The 17,638-nt window shown below is 46.5% G+C and overlaps 1 protein-coding gene and 1 non-coding gene across 4 annotated transcripts in view; both read left to right on the top strand.

The window, feature by feature from the left end:
- The first annotated feature begins 1,549 nt into the window (after positions 1-1,549).
- BFAR (bifunctional apoptosis regulator) overlaps positions 1,550-17,638 on the top strand; it is a 38,064-nt gene continuing 21,975 nt past the window's right edge. Inside the window, exons 1-2 of one of the 3 annotated variants that reach the window (XM_002826144.6) lie at positions 1,550-1,812; positions 14,317-14,650. In XM_002826144.6, the coding sequence (XP_002826190.1) occupies positions 14,388-14,650 (263 nt within the window). In that variant the 5' untranslated portion in view covers positions 1,550-1,812; positions 14,317-14,387. The remainder of the gene's footprint in view (positions 1,813-14,316; positions 14,651-17,638) is intronic. The other 2 variants (XR_008514405.2, XM_063717190.1) reach the window with 2 other exon arrangements.
- Positions 13,828-13,889, top strand: LOC112131400 (U7 small nuclear RNA). Its single transcript, XR_002913482.1, has one exon. It is a non-coding gene; the product is annotated as a U7 small nuclear RNA (small nuclear RNA).

Below are 17,638 nucleotides of genomic sequence, written 5' to 3'. Positions count from 1 at the left end.
TCTTTTCAAAAAAAAAAAATAAATTAAATTAAAAGAATAATAGGGGTTGTTACTTAGGTGATCACGGAGAGCAAAGCTGAGACCCTTAGCTACTGCATTAGCCTCTGGGAATACTATGTCGAGTGCAACATATGAGGCCCGGCCCTAATGGAATTGTATGTTGGTTTGGGGTTGCTGTTCTCCAATGCCTAGCACTGGGCTGATACGTAGCAGACACTCAATAAGCATGGGTTGAATGAATACATTCAGGTTGGTCTTTCACAAAAGCCAACTATGAAAAGTTGGTTAGTGCCGGGTGCAGTGGCTCACGCCTGTGATCCTGGCACTTTGGGAGGTCGAGGCAGGCGGATTGCCTGAGGCCAGGAGCTCGAGACCAGCGTGGGCAACACAGTGAAACCCCATCTCTACTAAAATACAAAGAATTAGCCTGGCGTGGTGGCGCACCCCTGTAGTCCCGTCCCAGCTACTCGGGAGGCTGAGGCAGAATTGCTTGAACTCGGGAGGCGGAGGTTGCAGTGAGCCAAGATTGTGTCACTGCACTCCAACCTGGGCGACAGAGCGAGACTCGGTCTCCAAAACAAACAAACAGAAAGTTGATTAGAAGACCTATTTCCAAAATCTATCTCAGCAACTTATTAGTTCTGGAATGTATTAAACCTTCCTAAACCTCAATTTCCTGGGATTGTACTGAGGCTCAGTGGTGCTAATGAATGTGAACTGGGAAGCACCGTATTAATAAATCTGTATAAATAACTGTTTAATGGGGGCCTGGCGCCATGACTCACACCTGTAATCCCAGCGTTTTCGGGGGCTGAGGCAGGAGAATCACCTGAGCCCAGGAGTTCCAGACCAGCCTGGGGAACAGAGCGAGACCCTGTCTCTATAAAAATAAAATGAAATTTTAAAATGAGCCAGCCGTGGTTGTGCACGCCTGTACTCCCAACTATTCTGGAGGCTGAGGTGGGATAGTCGCTTGAACCCAGGAGGCGGAGGTTGCAGAGAGCCAAGATCGTGCCACTCTACGCCAGCCTGGCGGGTGACAGAGTGAGACTCTGTCTCAAAAACAAAGAACAACAACAAAACAAAACCAGATAATCAGCATAAGTTGTAGACGCTGTGACCTAGACGCTGGGAAGGGGCGAAACGTGGTGATAAGAAAATCATTTCAAGCTGTACGAGGTGGCTCAAGCCTGTAATCTCAGCACTTTGTAAGGCTGAGGCAGGAGGATTCCTTGAGGCCAGATGTTCAAGATCAGCCTGGAAAACGCAGCGAGACCCCATCTCTATGAAAAAAATATTTTAATAGAAATAAAAATCATTTAATTCCGATTCTTACCGCAAATTGAACGTATAGTCCTGTGATTTTCTACATAAAACGTGAAGGCAAAAAATAACTGTAGAGAGTACAGTGCGGCCTTGTAATATCATTTTAATTTCTAGGCAAAGCTTGTATCCTCCGGATACAAGAACAGCCGCCCAGGAGGAGCGGACACTGACACACATCCGTCACCCCTTGGGCTGTGACTGCCGAGCCGGGGTACTCGGTCTGTGGGTGAAGAGGAAGAGGCGGGACCGGAGGTGTGACGCATGCGCCCACTTCCTCCGGCTGGGAGTGGCCGCTCTAGGCAGCGGGGAGGTCGCGGGGTTGAGGGGGCTTGTGAAAGGAGAGCGGCCTCTCCTCTATGGTTACGGGTCCGGGGCAAGCTCCCCGCAGTGTCTTACTTCCGGTAGCGAAGCCTCTATCTCGTCCTCTGCTCCCGCGGGGGTCTGGGCTGAGAATAATGGCCCGGTTGGCCCGGGACGAGTGGAATGGTAAGCCGCGACACGGCTGGGGGGTGCTGAGGGGGCGACTCGGGCTTGATATCGGGGAGTGATGTGGAAGACGGAGCGGGAATCCCTTCTGCGGAGCCTCCCCAGCCGGGTCGTAGGAGGCGCGCGGGGCGTCTCCTCACGCAGGCCCGAGTCCTGAGCATCCACACTCCTGGCCGCGGGGTTCGGACCCCAGCTTGGCCAACTGCGCTATCCCTTCCCGAGAGCCCCACGTCCGCACAGCCGGTCGCTGGGCCTCGCCTGCGTCCTTTCGGGGGTCAGGGTCAGAGCCACTCGCTCCAGGGGCTCCCTAGGGCGGGAAGGAGGAGGGGTCGCTTCCAAACACCTTAGAGGGGGACCACGGGGCGCCTGCCCGCTAGGAGCGCTTGCCGCACCATGCAACAGCCGGACCGGAATTGATGAGGCTCCTGATAGTCGCCACACTGAGTTTACGGTCTAATTGTCGAGTCACGTTCCTGGCCTAAGGCGGAGCGATTGTGCCCATTCTTTAAAGTAGGGTGACCGAAGCGCAGAAGGGAGAAAGTGAAATCCCAAAGTCACACTGCGGCCAGGCAAGAACTCGGCTCTTCTGATTCTGCGACTTGCGACTCGGAAATAACTTATGCAAAAGAGAATTTCCTTTTTTTTTCTTTTTTGAGACGGAGTCTTGCTCTGTCGCCCAGGCTGGAGTGCAGTGGAGCAATCTCGGCTCACTGCAACCTCCGCCTCCCGGGTTCAAGCGATTCTCTTGCCTCAGCCTTCTGAGTAGCTGGGATTACGCGCAACCACCCCCGGCTGATGTTTGTATTTTTAGTAGAGACGGGTTTTCACCATGTTGGTCAGACTGTTCTCGAACCCCTGGCCTCAAGTGATCCACCCGCCTCGGACTCCCAAAGTGGGGAGATTACAGGCGTGAGTCACCGCGCCCGGCCGAGAATTGTCTTTTATTAAAAAAGCCGGCGGGAGGGGGCGACAAATGAGAGTCAGGTTGTGTCTAAATGGGGATCTATGGCGGGGCAGGAGGCAGCATCCCAGCTTTAGCGGAAAAGAGAAAGTGAGAGCCTAGACGCTGTTAAGCCCTCAACTGTCGCCGTTGGGTCCTCCCCGCCGAAGCCCATTGGTCGGTCCTTTGCAAGGGGGTGATCTTGATGTCACGCTCCAAATCGCCAGTAGGAAAGAGCTTTACTCTCTTCCCAGGACATACCCCCGAGCCGGCACGGACTGCACGTGCTGATGGGGTTGTTTTGTTTGTTTTTGTGGCTGCTGTTTTGTCAACATCCAGTCTGGGTGTATCCTGACAGGTGTGCTCTGCATTTCCCTATATCCATAAACTTGATGGAAACATTGTATTTCTCTAGGGCAGTTCTTTTTGTTTTTTGGCTCCAGCTTTTGGCAGTGCCACTAAGTAGGTAGCCATCACTCAATAAATGCTGCTATTGCTAATTCTGTTAATAATGCCGATCAGCCACACAGCAAACTTTGAGTACCTATAGATAGTTTGTCATCTAAACCTCACAGCAGGGCGGGGCTCCGCAACTCACGCCTGTAATCACAGCAGTTTGGGAGGCGGAAGTGGGAGTATCCCTTGGGCCCAGGAGACCAGACCAACCTAGGCAACATAGGGAGACGCTGTCTCTTAAAAATTTTTTTTAAAGTAAACTTCCCAACAGCCCGTCGAAGTTGACATGATTATCCTAGACGGATCAGTGGGAAATAGGAAGTTTAGGAAGAATAAATCGTGACCCGATTTGGAACCCAGATCAGTGTCACTCCTAAGACCATACTGTTTCAACTCTACCAGCCTAAGGAAATTATAGTCCAGGAGATGAGAAAACGTACACAAATAAAAGTTATGCTAATGCACAGAGACAAGAAAGATTAATTTGGGTGTTGAGGAGTTAGTCATTAAAGACTTTCAAGTGACAGTTGATTTGGGTCTTTCCAGTTGGATACTTTTGACCCAGCAATGTTGTGAAGTTGTGTTACAGATGAAGGGAACAATGTGAGGATAAGGAAAAATGTCCAAGGCCAGGCACTGTGGCTCATGCCTGTAATCCCTGCACTTTGGGAGGCCAAGGCGGGCAGATTGCTTGAGCTCAGGTGTTCAAGATCAGCTTGGGATACATGGTGAAACCCCATCTCTACTAAAAATACAAAAATTAGCTGGGCATGGTGGTGGGTGCCTGAAGTTCCAGCTACTTGGGAGGCTGAGAAACAAGAATCGCATGAACCCAGGAGGCAGATGTTGCAGTGAGCCGAGAGTGTGCCACTGCACTCCAGCCTGGGCGACAGAGTGAGACTCAGTCTCAAAGACATAAAAGATTGAAAACAAACCCCAATAGTTAAGGTGTGGGTAACTTGGTAACTACCCATAGTTTTTGATAGCTATCTGAGTTATTGACTTGGTAACTACCCACAGTTTTTGATAGCTATCTGAGTTACTGAACATCTACAGAGTATAGTACAGGATGGGTCCTTGAATATATGCCACGAGAAATCAAAGAGGGCAGGCTCCAGCGAGAGCCAGGATAGCCTTCTCAGCCCATCTTCGTCTTACCCAACACCACCTAAGGCAATAAATCACAGGGCTTTAAGGTCTAGGCAGCAAGTCAGCATCTAGAGGAGCTAGTCACCTTTGCTCTACTGGTTTCTGACCCTGTCCAGAAAAAAATTCTAGTTGGAGTTTGAAAACTCAACGTTTTATACAGTAAGTGACTGGAAATGCTTCTCTTTTTTTTTTTTTTAAGATGGAGTCCCACACCCAGCTAATTTTAATATTTTTAGTAGATACGGGGTTTCACCATATTGGCCAAGCTGGTCTCAAACTCCTGACCTCTTGATTCACCCGCCTTGGCCTCCCAAAGTGGTGGGATTACAGGCGTGAGCCACTGCCCCGGCCTAATGCTTCTCTTATGTTAATGGGAGAGCCGGCTTTTGCTGCCTGCAGGAAGTGCACATTGTATTCTGTTTTGTTTGTGGTTCCTGAACCTTGCCTTGCTTACATTTGAGCACGTTTTAATTTTGTAGTCACTATAAATGGGTGTGCACTCTAGATATTTAATAATTTCTGTAGTATTCTGCTGGTAGTTATAGTGATGTATCCAGGAATGGACCTGGAATGTCAGAAATAGGGGTTTCCCCCACCCATTCCTACCCCTATTTCTATTGTAAATGTCTCTGCATACTCACCCTAACAGCTACCAGCTAGAGTTCATGTTCCAAAATGCAGTGTGGTCAAATGCTAGTTTGTTTTTCTCAGCTGTGCAGTAGCATCTCTATGATGTGGCCTAGATGATAAAGGAGTAAATCAGTCCTTTGAACTAATAACCATTATTGATTACTTTATCAGGATAATGGCGTATTAGGAAGACAGGCTTTAAGTCAGACCACGATTTTTTTTTTCTTTTGGTGTTTCCACCTGATTTCCAATTGTTTCCACCTGATTTCCAACCAGGGACCAGACCATGATTTAAAACATGGCTCTGCCCTTTACTAGTTAGAACTCCATTTTCTCATCTGTGAAATGGACATGGTAGTAATGCTTATTCCATATGATTGTTATGCCCTTAATATTATAAGGCTTCAGTAAATATTAATAATTGTCACAGGTTGCAATGGCTCACGCCTGTAAATCCCAGCACTTTGAGAGGCCGCGGCAGGCAGATCACCTGAGGTCAGGAGTTTGAGACCAGCCTGGCCGACATGGTGAAACCCCGTCTCTATGAAAAATTTAGCCAGGCTTGGTGGCGCGTGCTTGTAATCCCAGCTACTTGGGAGGCTGAGGCAGGAGAATCGCCTGAACCCAGGAGGCAGAGGTTGAGGTGAGCCAAAATTGTGCCACTGCACTCCAGCCTGGGTGACAGAGCAAGACTCCATCTCAAAAAAAAAAAAAAAGAAGTCATTTTTTTTTCCTACAATGTATTTTATTTCCAATGCTGTATTTTCCCTGCTGCTAGAGAAGTTTAATTTCTCTCTTTGATTTTTTTTTTCAGTTTGTACCCTGGAAAAATAAGGTGATAAATACAGGCAATCATTGCGAAGTAAAGAGTCATCTATTGTCAGTTAATATATAACGAGAGAATTTAGCCTAACCAGAGGCCCATGGAAGCCAAAATCTTTCTATTCTTACACTGAACCTTCTTGCTAAGAAACAATTGAGGTCATCTGGGCTCATGCCATAATCCCAGCCATTTGGGAAGCCGAGACCAGATGATTGCTTGAGCCCAGGAACTCGAGACCATCATGGACAACTTAACAAGACCCTGTCTATATAAAAAAAATTTTAATTAGCTGGGTGTGGTGGCACATGCCTGTGGTCCCAGCTACTTGGGAGGCTGAGGTGGGAGGATCTCTGGAGCCCGAAAGTTCAAGCCTGCAGTGATCCATGATTGCACCACTGCTCTCCAGCCTGGGCAACAGAGTGAGACCCTGTCTCTAAAAAAGAAGAAATGATTGAAATCATATTTTTCAGGCTGGACTTCCAATAAATTAGCCCTTAAAAGTATCATTCTTAAAATATTAGCCGTATACAATGGTCATAATAAATGTATGTTGAGTGAAGGGGTACAACCATGATCTTATACTGCTGAACCAAGTAGTTTAAAAATTACGATTTCTTTTTTTATTTTCCCTGTGATTCTGGATAAAGATTACAATTTCTAAAGAGTTAACAATCATTACATCACAAGATCTTTATAAGTAAGGGTATAAAAATTCTTAGCCTGGGTGCAGTGGCTCACGCCTGTAATCCCAACACTTTGGGAGGCCAAGATGGGTGGATCACGTGAGATCAGGAGTTTGAAACCAGTCTGGCCAACATGGCAAAACCCCATCTCTATTAAAAATACAAAAATTAGCCAGGCATGGTGGTGGGCACCTGTAATCCCAACTACTCAGGAGGCTGAGGCATGAGAATTGCTTGAATCCAGGAGGCGGAGTTTGCAGTGAGCCGAGATTGCACCACTGCACTCTAGCTTAGGCAACAGAGTAAGACTTGTCTCAAAAAGAAAAAAAAAAAGAAAAATTCTTAAACTCAGAATTAATGATTCCTCTTTAATAAACTCAGTAAGCCTGATTGTATTAATTGACTTTCCTAAGTGTTAATTGGACAACTAAAGAAGCAAACAGGGTGCCACTGCCTCCTGGAGAATAGCCCTCTGGATAGATCCGTAGATGATCACTCAAATTCACCAAGTCAGAAAAACAAGTTCCTTTGTAGAGACCGGGTTTCACCATGTTGCCCAGGCTGGCAGGCTGGTCTCCAACTCCTGGACTCAAGCAGTCCACCCGCCTCAGCCTCCCAAAGTCCGGGGAAGAATAGCCACATTCATCCCAGCATCCCAGAACTAAGAAATAAGTTCTTTTTTTTTTTCAGACAGTCTCACTCTGTCACCCAGGCTGGAGTGCAGTGGTGCAATCTTGTCTCACTGCATCCTCCACGTCCCAGATGCCAATGATTCTCCTGCCTCAGCCTCCTGAGTAGCTGGGATTACAGTCGTGCACCACCATGCCCGGCTAATTTTTGTATTTTTAGTAGAGACGGAGTTTCACCACGTTGACCAGGCTTGTCTCGAATTCCTAACCTCAGGTGATCCACCCACCTCCATTTTGGGAGACAGAGCCTCCTAAAGTGCTAGGATTACAGGCGTGAGCCACCACGCCAGGCCAGAAACAAGTTCTTTAGCTACATGCATCATTGGGAGATTGTGTGTGTTCCCAGTCTTTCCTTTTCTTTTAGGGATTTAAAGATAATTATACTTTGTCAGTTAGGCATGTCTTCAGGAAAACATAGAGAAGGTCATGTTGATTATGTATCTTGGAATTGTCCAAATCCTCAGAGATTATGATATTGGTTTCCTGTCAGTTGTGCCAACAATGATAAGTAACGACCTGACGTGAAATCAAGAGAGAGGAAAGCTCTGGTTAGGCACAGTGACTCACACCTGTAACCCCAGCATTTTAGGAGGTTGCGGTAGGCAGATTGCTTGAGTTTAGGAGTTCGAGATCAGCCTGGGCAACATGGCAAAATCTCATCTCTGCAAAAAATTAGCCAGGTGTGGTGGCACACACCTGTAGTCCAGGCTACATAGGAGGCTGAGGCAGGAGGATCACCTGAGCCTGGGGAGGTCAAGGCTACAGTGAGCCATGATCTCACAACTGCACTCCAGCCTGGGCAACAGAGTGAGACCTAGCTCCAAAAAAAAAAAAAAAAAAAAAAGAAGAAGAGAGAGAGGAAAGCTCGAAGCTGACAGAACTCCAAAAGCTAACTAGCCTAAAGCCAAGCTCCCTAGAAACAACCATATATACCCATTAGTACACTTGGAAGAAGGCATCACATTATGGGACAGGGGATGAAAGCTCGGGGGTCAGGCAGGTAACAGAACTGAAATGGACAGGTGGGAGAGGAATGTAGCAAGCTGACGCTGGCATAGCTGCTGAGTTCCTCTGCTCGAGCTGATCTTGTCATGCATGATACGATTCCATTGTTGCCAGATCTCTGGGTTTTTTTGTTTTTTTTTTTTCAAGAGAAGCCAGGAATCTAGATTTTTATGTCATATCAGATTTTTTTTTTTGTAAATGCTGGCACCTCATTTAACTTGAAAAGGGAGAAAAAACACCAGGTGAAGGAAAGCCTCCCTGCAGGCCAGATGTTGCCCCTGTAGGGCGGTGGCTACTGATGGTGAGACTGTTCCAGGACACGGAAGATGGATGATCATGATAATAATGGTGCATCACCGTGGTGAGGCTCACCTGCTTCCTTATAACCACTGCAAGAGGCAGAAGTGTGTCGCACATTACCACCCTCTTATCCCAGTAGATCAGCAGTAGCTCTTAACCTCCTCTGGGAGTTGACCCCTTCTGAGAGCCTAATAAACCCTGTAGACTGCCTTCCAGAAACATGGATATACCATACACAAACACAAGCGTGGCACGGAATTCAGACTTCCCAAGGCATCTCTCCAGACTCCAGTTGAAGACCCAACTTTTTATTCAGAAACCTCAACTCTTCAGAGTGACTCAGTGCCTATGGGAACTCCTGAGGTTTTGCTGTCCTTTTAAGTTCTATGGTGTTCAGTCTGTGGTTTTAAACTTGTTTGTTTGCTGTTTTGTAGATTTTTCCAAACCCAGTCATTCTTCCCATTCGTTTTTGAACTAAGTAATTATTGCTTCTCGGCCTTTTGGCTAAGATCAACTAAACTGGGTAATTAACAGTTATAATTTCCTAAACACAAGTGTATCCATATGAATGGAGCACCAGGGGTGGGAATAGAATGATTCTCCTCCCGGCAATCCTGCCCTTACCCCCTTGTCTTTGGATCCTTTGAGATGGAGAAAACAGTGAAGAGAAGAGTAGCTGAGAGCTGCTTCTAATGCCTGCAGCCTGTTGCTGAGAGCTAGCCACCTGTGCAGAGAACAACTGTAAACATCCTTAAGAGCTGGAGGTCTTCTCAAAGAGGCCTTTAATTATTGCCAGTGCAGGACGGTGTGTTTACCCAAGTCAGAACACCACAGCTTCTAACTTTGGTGTTGGAACTAGCTTTTATCACTTAAAAGGCACTTCCACCGGCGCAGTGGCTCACGCCTGTAATCCCCGCACTTTCGGAGGCCGAGGCAGACGGATCACGAGATCAGGAAATCGAGACCATCCTGGCTAACACGGTGAAACCCCGTCTCTACTAAAAATACAAAAAATTAGCCAGGGGTGGTGGCGGGCACCTGTAGTCCCAGCTACTCTGGAGGCTGAGTCCGGAGAATGGCGTGAATCCGGGAGGCGGAGCTTGCAGTGAGCCGAGATCAGGCCACTGCAGTCCCACCTGGGCGACAGAGCGAGACTCCGTCTCAAAAAACAAACAAAAAACAGTTTTTTGCCAGGCGTAGTGGCTTCTTTCTGTAATCCCAGCACTTTGGGAGCCCGAGGCGAGCAGATCACTTGAGGTCAGGAGTTTGAGATCCGTCTGACCAACATCGCGAAACCCTGTCTTTTTTTTTTTTTTTTTTTTTTTTAATGGAGTCGCACTCTTGTCACCCAGGCTGGAGTGCAATGGTGCGATCTCGGCTAACTGCAACCTCTGCCTCCCAGGTTCAAGCGATCGTCCTGCCCCAGCCTCCCAAGTAGCTGGGATTACAGGCACCTGCCACCACGCCTGTCTAATTTTTTGTATGTGAAACCCTGTCTTTACTAAAAATAAGCTGGGCATGGCGGCAGGCACCTGTAATCCCAGCTACTAGGGAGGCTGAGATGGGAAAGTCACTTGAACCTGAGAGGCAGAGGTTGCAATGAGCCCAGATCGTGCCACTGCACTCCAGCCTGGACGACAGAGCAAGACCCTGTCTCAAAAAAAATGAAGAGAAAAAGAACGGTTTTTTGTTGTTTTGTTAGAGATGGGGACTTGCTCTGTTGGCCAGGCTGCTGTGCAGTGGTACAATCATAGTTCGTTGTAACCTCCAACTCCTGGGCTCAAGCAGTCCTCCCAAGTAGATGGGGCTACAGACTTGCGCCACCACAGCCAGCCAACTTTTTAAAAAATTTTATTGTAAAGACAGGGTCTTCGGCCGGGCGCGGTGGCTCACGCCTGTAATCCCAGCACTTTGAGAGGCCGAGGCGGGCGGATCACGGGGTCAGGAGATCGAGACCAAACTGGGTAACACGGTGAAACCCCATCTCTACTAAAAATATGAAAACTTAGCCGGGAGTGGTGGCGGGCGCCTGCAGTCCCAACCTACTCGGGAGGCTGAGGCAGGAGAATGGCGTGAACCCGGGAGGCGGAGTTTGCGGTGAGCCTAGATGGCGCCACTGCACTCCAGCCTGGGCAACAGAGCAAGACTGTCTCAAAAATAATAAAATAAATAAAGACAGAGTCTCACTATGTGGCCCAGGCTGGTCTCAAACTTCTGGCCTCAAGTGATCCTCCCACTCAGCCTACCAATATGCTGGGATTACAGGCATGAGCCACTGTGCCCAGCCTAAAAGAATGGTTTTTGAAGGGACTATGTGGAAGATTGCTCCCCCCTTTTTTTTTTTTTTTTTTTTGAGCTGAAGTTTCACTCTGTCACCCAGACTGGAGTGCAGTGACGAGGTCTCTGCTCACTGCAACCGTCCCCTCACCGGTTCAAGCAATTCTCCTGCATCAGTTTCCCAAGTAGCTGGGATTACAGGCACCCGCCACCATGCTCAGCTACTTTGTGTATTTTTAGTAGAGACAGGGTTTCACCATGTTTGCCAGGCTAGTCTCAAACTCCTGACCTCAGGTGATCTGCCTACCTCGGCCTCCCAAAGTGCTGGGATTACAGGCATTAACCACCGCACCCAGCCGATTGCTCCCATCTTTACAGTCATCTTTTACTGTGAATAAATGTATTAGTTATATTTTTAAAATTTATGTTTATCTTATCTTGACCTAATTATCTTTTTATTGCTTGGATGAGTAACCTCCATTCCACTCTTAACATGGGGCATAAAATGTAGCTGTGTTTCTTCCCTGAGTTGAAGCTCTCCCACTATGTTTGGCCACAAGTAATACAATATATTTTTTTACAACTGCATTATGTTTTTTACAATTATTGTGCAAATCACACATTTCCATTAAAAAACAACTTGATAAATGCAGAAGAAAAAACAAAAAAAGTCACTCATAACCCTCCCCCATTAAACACACCTACCACTGACTATCTTCTGGTCTCTATTTCTAGATTAACTTATTTAAAATATGGTGTTTTTATGTCATATGTAAAATTTTGTACCCTATAAAGGATGATAAAATTCTCTGATCACTGTATTTTAAAAATCAAGTGAATTGGGCCAGGCTTGGTTGTTCACACCTGTAATCCCAGCACTTTGGGAGGCCAAGGCGGGCGGATCACCTGCAGTCAGGAGTTCAAGACCAACCTGGCCAACATGGTGAAACCCCATCTCGACTAAAAATACAAAATTAGCCGGATGTGGTGGCGCATGCCTGTAATCCCAGCTACTCAGGAGGCTGAGGCAGGAGAATCACTTGAACCCCAGGAGGCGGAGGTTGCAGTGAGCTGAGGTTGCGCTATTGCACTCCAGCCTGGGCAAAAAGAGCGAAACTCTATCTCAAAAAATAAAAAAAAAAATAAAAATAAAAATCAAGTGAATTGTTAACATTTATGGTAGACTTACCATGTGCCAGGCTCTGTACTAGGCACTTGACTCGAATTCTCTTCTTTAATGCTGCAAAACTCCCACTGTGGTTAAGTACTGTCATTGTCCCTCATCTATCTATACGGTGAGCAAGCTGAGCCTCACCACTGGTAAATGGCAGAGGTGGGGCGAGAACCCAGGCAGCCCAGCCGTGGGACCTGTGTTCCTAACCACTGTGCCTCCAGAGCATGAAGCACGAGCCCTTCCCTGCGTGGCCAGTGTGGGCGGTGGAGAGTAATTTTCATTCTTTTCCTTCACAATAGCAAGATTGAGAAACTCACCAGAAATAGTATGAATAATCATTTCTGTAGTGCGTATTTACACCATACAAATTCTGAGCCACTTTCCTTCACTGTCTCTAATCCTCACAAGATATCTTGATGGTTTGTGTACTGTGACCACCATTTCACAGTTGAGGAAACTTGATCAGAGAGCTCGAGTAACTTCTGCACAATCACAGAGCTAGTGACTTGGGGGAGTTAAGAGTCTAACTCCAAGATCTGTGTCATACTACTTCTCAATTAAAAAAAAGTTTTAAAAATATCTCCTAAAACCCAGATGAAAACGAGAAGAGAATGGTCCTTTGTCATTTGCGTACCTTTTGTTGTTTGCATATTAGTAACGTTAACATTTCTGTGGCACCAAGCTGGCTGGATCCGGAGGGCATGAGATGCATTTTTGGGTTGATTTGGAGAGAAAGGGTATATTGAGCCATGGCAGATTTGGCCTGGCACAGCTGGAAAATGAGGCTTCACTCACTTCTTGGAATTGCTCGCAGTAGAGCCTCTGAAGTCAAATATTTATAAAATAATGATTGCCTAATGAGAAGGCAGATTTGTGAGCACAAAAAGTGTTATCTACAGGAAGCATATCTGTTGTTACCAACCCCAAACATTTTACTAGGCCAAGAAGCTGGTTTATTTAAAATCATAGACCTGGAAAGGTCTTTCGGAATTTAATTGAGGCCAGGCATAGTAGCTCACACCTGTAATCCCAGCACTTTGATAGGCCAAGACCGGCAGATCACTCGAGGTCAGGAGTTCGAGACCAGCCTGGCCAACCTGGTGAAAACCTGCCTCTACTAAAAATACAAAAATTAAAGCCAGATGTGGCGGCTCACACCTGTAATCCCAGCACTTTGGGAGGCTGAAGAGGGTGGATCACCTGAGGTCAGGAGTTCAAGACCAGCCTGGCCAACATGGCGAAAACCCATCTCTACTAAAAATACAAAAATTAGCTGGGCCCAATGGCACACACCTGTAATCCCAGCTACTTGGGAGGCCAAGGCAGAATTGCTTGAACCTGGCAGGCAGAGGTTGATGTGAGCCAAGATCGCACCACCGCACTCCAGCCTGGGTGACAGAGTGAGACTTCGTCTCAAAAAAAAAAAAAGGAAATTTAATTGAGAACACTGAGATCAGGGAAATTTCATTTTCTAAGGAAGTTAGTGAAAGAGAATGATCCAGAAATCTCTGCCCACATCCTTCGAGTCTATGGAACCTTCCACTACAGATATTATTTTGCTTTACTACTTTTGAAAAGTATAACAAATAGGCCAGAAAGAAATTGAATGCTGATTATGTGGTTTATGGTGTGTGAATTTTAATAAATCAAATTTGTCACTTTAAAAAATTAGAGCTCCAGCTTGGGCAACGTGGCGAAACTGCATCTCTACTAAAAATACAAAAAATTACCCGGGCGTAGTAGTGCACACCTGTAGTCCCAGCTACTCAGGAGGGTGAGGTGGAGGATCACCTGAGCCTGGGAAGTCGAGGCGGCAGTGAGCTGTGATTGCACCACTGGACTCCAGCCTTGTTGAGAATGAATGAATTAATTAATAAAAATTAGAGCTTTATTATTACAACTCCTTTACAATTTGTCTAGAAGGTTTTCTGGTCTTTATCAGAAAGCCTCCCCGACTCCCCCGCCAAAAAAAAAAAAATCAGGCCGGGCACAGTGGCTCATGCCTGTAATCTCAGCACTTTGGGAGGCCAGGGCAGGCAGATCACGAGGTCAGGAGATCGAGACCATCCTGGCTAACACAGTGAAACCCCATCTCTGCTAGAAAAAAAATACGAAAAATTAGCTGGGTATGGTGGCTTGCACCTGTAGTCCCAGCTACTGGGGAGGCTGAGGCAGGAGAATTGCTTGAACCCAGGAGGTGGAGGTTGCAGTGAGCTGAGATCACGCCACTGCACTCCATCCTGGGCCAGAGAGCAAGACTCTGTCTCAAAAAAAAAAAAAAAATTAGCGCTTCAATAGAATGTCAATACTTTTATATTAACTGCTCTTCAAACAACTACTATGTGCCTTATTTTTGTCTCTGTTTTTTTTTTTCCTAGATTAATGATGTTTTGCAGCAGTTTTCTACGTCTGAAATTTTTTGTCTCTGGAACCCAGAATTTGCTAAGAGATGGAGGAACCTCAGAAAAGCTATCTGAACACAATGGACCTTGAGAAAGATGAACCTCTCAAAAGCACCGGCCCTCAGATTTCTGTTAGTGAATTTTCTTGCCACTGCTGCTACGACATCCTGGTTAACCCCACCACCTTGAACTGTGGGCACAGCTTCTGCCGTCACTGCCTTGCTTTATGGTGGGCATCTTCAAAGAAAACAGAATGTCCAGAATGCAGAGAAAAATGGGAAGGTTTCCCCAAAGTCAATATTCTCCTCAGGTAATGCTCAGCCTGTATTGGTAGCACAGACAGCCCATAAAATGTGGTTTCTCTCTTGCTTTTTTTTTTTTTTTTTTCACAGAGATGGGGTCTCACTGTGTTGCCCAGGCTGGTCTCAAACTCCTGACCTCAAGTGATCCTCCCACTTAAGCCTCCCAAAGTGCTGGGATTACAGGTGTGAGCCCCCATGTCTGGCCAATGGGCTTTCTCCTAACGGGAACAGCAGTGTTTGAAAGGTCGCACACTTGGAGCCCACCTCCTTGGGGGTGGGTCTTCTGGAATATGAGTGGATCTTCTGGAATATTCTGGAATATGAGTCAGAGAGCTCAAGGAACTGGAAATCCAGATTATCTTCCTCATAGGTGACCATGACTTTTTAAATTATTTATTATGAATGAAGGAAAGAAAGAAAGTCTGGTTAGCAGACCGTTGCTGGTAATCCTGTCATATAAAGGCCAGACCAATGGCTCACGCCTGTAATCCCAACACTTTCAGAGGCTGAGGTAGGAACGTTGCTTGACGCCAGGAATTTAGAACCAGCCTGGGCAACATGGTGAGTCCTTATCTCTACAGAAAGTTTTAAAAATTAGCCAGGTGTGGTGGCACATGCCTATAGTCCCGGCTATGCCAGTGGCTGAGGTGGGAGGATTGCTTGAGCCTGGGAGGTCAAGGCTGCAATGAGCTCACACCACTACACTCCAGCCTGGGCAACAGAGCAAGACCCTGTCTCAAAAAAAAAAAAAAGGAAAGAAAGCAAATGGTATAACTGTATAATTGTGAATAACTGGTTTGTTGCTGATTTTAATAATCTTTAAATAACCCCAGTTCCAGTTATCACATTAACAGAGTTTCTCATGTGTAGCATCACAGTGCCAAAGCCACCTTTCAGATAGCTTGTTGTTTTCTGCTTCTTTGGCTCATAATGTACCTGTGAAGCCTCTGAGGCTTAAATCGTCTTCCCCTCTTCTATTGTCTAACAATGTGTGTGCCCTTCTTGATTTCAACAGAGTACTAGAAAGTTCCATGAACCCAACCTTTTCTTTTTCACAAAAGATGTGTTTACACTTTGCTCTTACCTGTCAATCTTGCTTTAGCTGAAGGTTAAATTTAATCTTAAATTAAAGGAGGGTTCTTTGTGTATAACTGAACATTTAAAAAGAGCCTTACAATTTAAGCTGACAGTTGGTCTTTCTCTTATTACTGAATTTTGCTTTTTTTCCCTTCTTATAAACTGATTTTAATAACATAAGATACATATATATATATATACACATACACACACACACACACACACACATACACATACATACATATATTCATTGTTTATATTCTTTGAGACAAAGTCTCACTCTGTCGCCCAGGCTGGAGTGTAGTGGTGCGACCTTGGCTCACTGCAACCTCCACCTCCTAGGTTCAAGTGATTCTTCTGCCTCAGCCTCTGGAGTAACTGGGATTACAGGAGCCTGCTACCACGTCCAGCTAATTTTGGGGTTTTTTTGTTTGTTTTTTGTTTTTTGAGACGGAGTTTCACTCTTGTTCCTAGGCTGGAGTGCAATGGCGTGATCTCGACTTACCACAACCTCTCCCTCCCGGGTTCAAGCAGTTCTCCTGCCTCAGCTTCCCTAGTAGCTGGGATTACAGGCACCTGCCACCATGCCCGGCTAATTTTGTATTTTTAGTAGAGTCGGGGTTTCCCCATGTTGGTGAGGCTAGTCGCAAACTCCTTACCTCATATGATCCGCCCGCCTTGGCCTCCCAAAGTGCTGGGATTATAGGCATGAGCCACCGCGCCTGGCGAATGTTTGTATTTTCAGTAGAGACGGGGTTTCACGATTTTGACCAGGTTGGTCTCGAACTCTTGACCTCTAGTGATCCACCTGTCTTGGCCTCCCAAAGTGCTGGGATTACAGGCGTGAGCCACTGTGCCTGGCCAAATGCTCAGCTAAAATTTTTTTTTTTAAGATGGAGTTTCACCCTTGTTGCCCAGGCTGGAGTGCAGTGGCACAATCTCGGCTCACCGCAACCTCCGCCTCCCAGGTTCAAGCAATTCTCCTGCCTCAGCCTCCCAAGTAGCTGGGATTACAGGCATGTGCCACCATTCCTGGCTAATTTTGTATTTTTCATAGAGACAGAGTTTCTCCATGTTGGTCAGGCTGGTCTCCTACTCCCGACCTCAGGTGATCCACTCGCCTCAGCCTCCCAAAGTCTGGGATTACAGGCATAAGCCCTCACGCCCAGCCTCTTTTTAAAATATTGGAAAATTACTGATAAAACTAAAGATCCCTTTGACCCCTCATTTTCCCATCTTAGAATCCTTTCCTTTTTCCTCAGAGTAATTTCAGTTATGACTTAGTTGTGCTTTTGTTCAGATTTTTTTAAATACTTTTTTTTTTAACTTTTTAGTAGAGATGAGGTCTCACTATGTTGCCCAGGCTGGTCTCCAACTGCTAAGCTCAAGTGAACCTCCTGCCTCAGCATCCCACACTGCTGAGACTACAGGCATGAGCCACTACACCCAGCCTCAGATTTTTAAAAATACTCTTTTTTGAGACAGAGTCTCGCTCTGTTGCCCAGGCTGGAGTGCAATGGTGCTATCTCAGCTCACTGCAACCTCCTCCTCCCAGGTTTAAGCGATTCTCCTGCCTCAGCCTCCCAAGTAGCTTGGATTACAGGCGCCCACCACCACACCTGGTCGATTTTTGTATTTTTAGTAGAAACAGGGTTTCACCATGTTGGCCAGGCTGGTCTGGAACTCCTGACCATAAGTGATCTGCCCACCTCGGCCTCCCGAAGTGCTGGGATTACATGCGTGAGCCACCACGCCCAGCTTAAAAATACTTTTAAACATACATGTGCCAGGCTGGGCACGGTGACTCATGCCTGTAATCCCAGTACCTTGGGAGGGCCGAGGCAGGCAGATCTTATGAGGCCGGGAATTCAAGACCAGCCTAGCCAACATGACCAAAAATACAAAAATTAGCCTGGTGT

This window comes from Pongo abelii, chromosome 18 (genome assembly GCF_028885655.2).
Source record: "Pongo abelii isolate AG06213 chromosome 18, NHGRI_mPonAbe1-v2.0_pri, whole genome shotgun sequence".
NCBI classification, from domain to species: domain Eukaryota; kingdom Metazoa; phylum Chordata; class Mammalia; order Primates; family Hominidae; genus Pongo; species Pongo abelii.
This window is presented reverse-complemented; position numbering and strand designations above follow the sequence as displayed.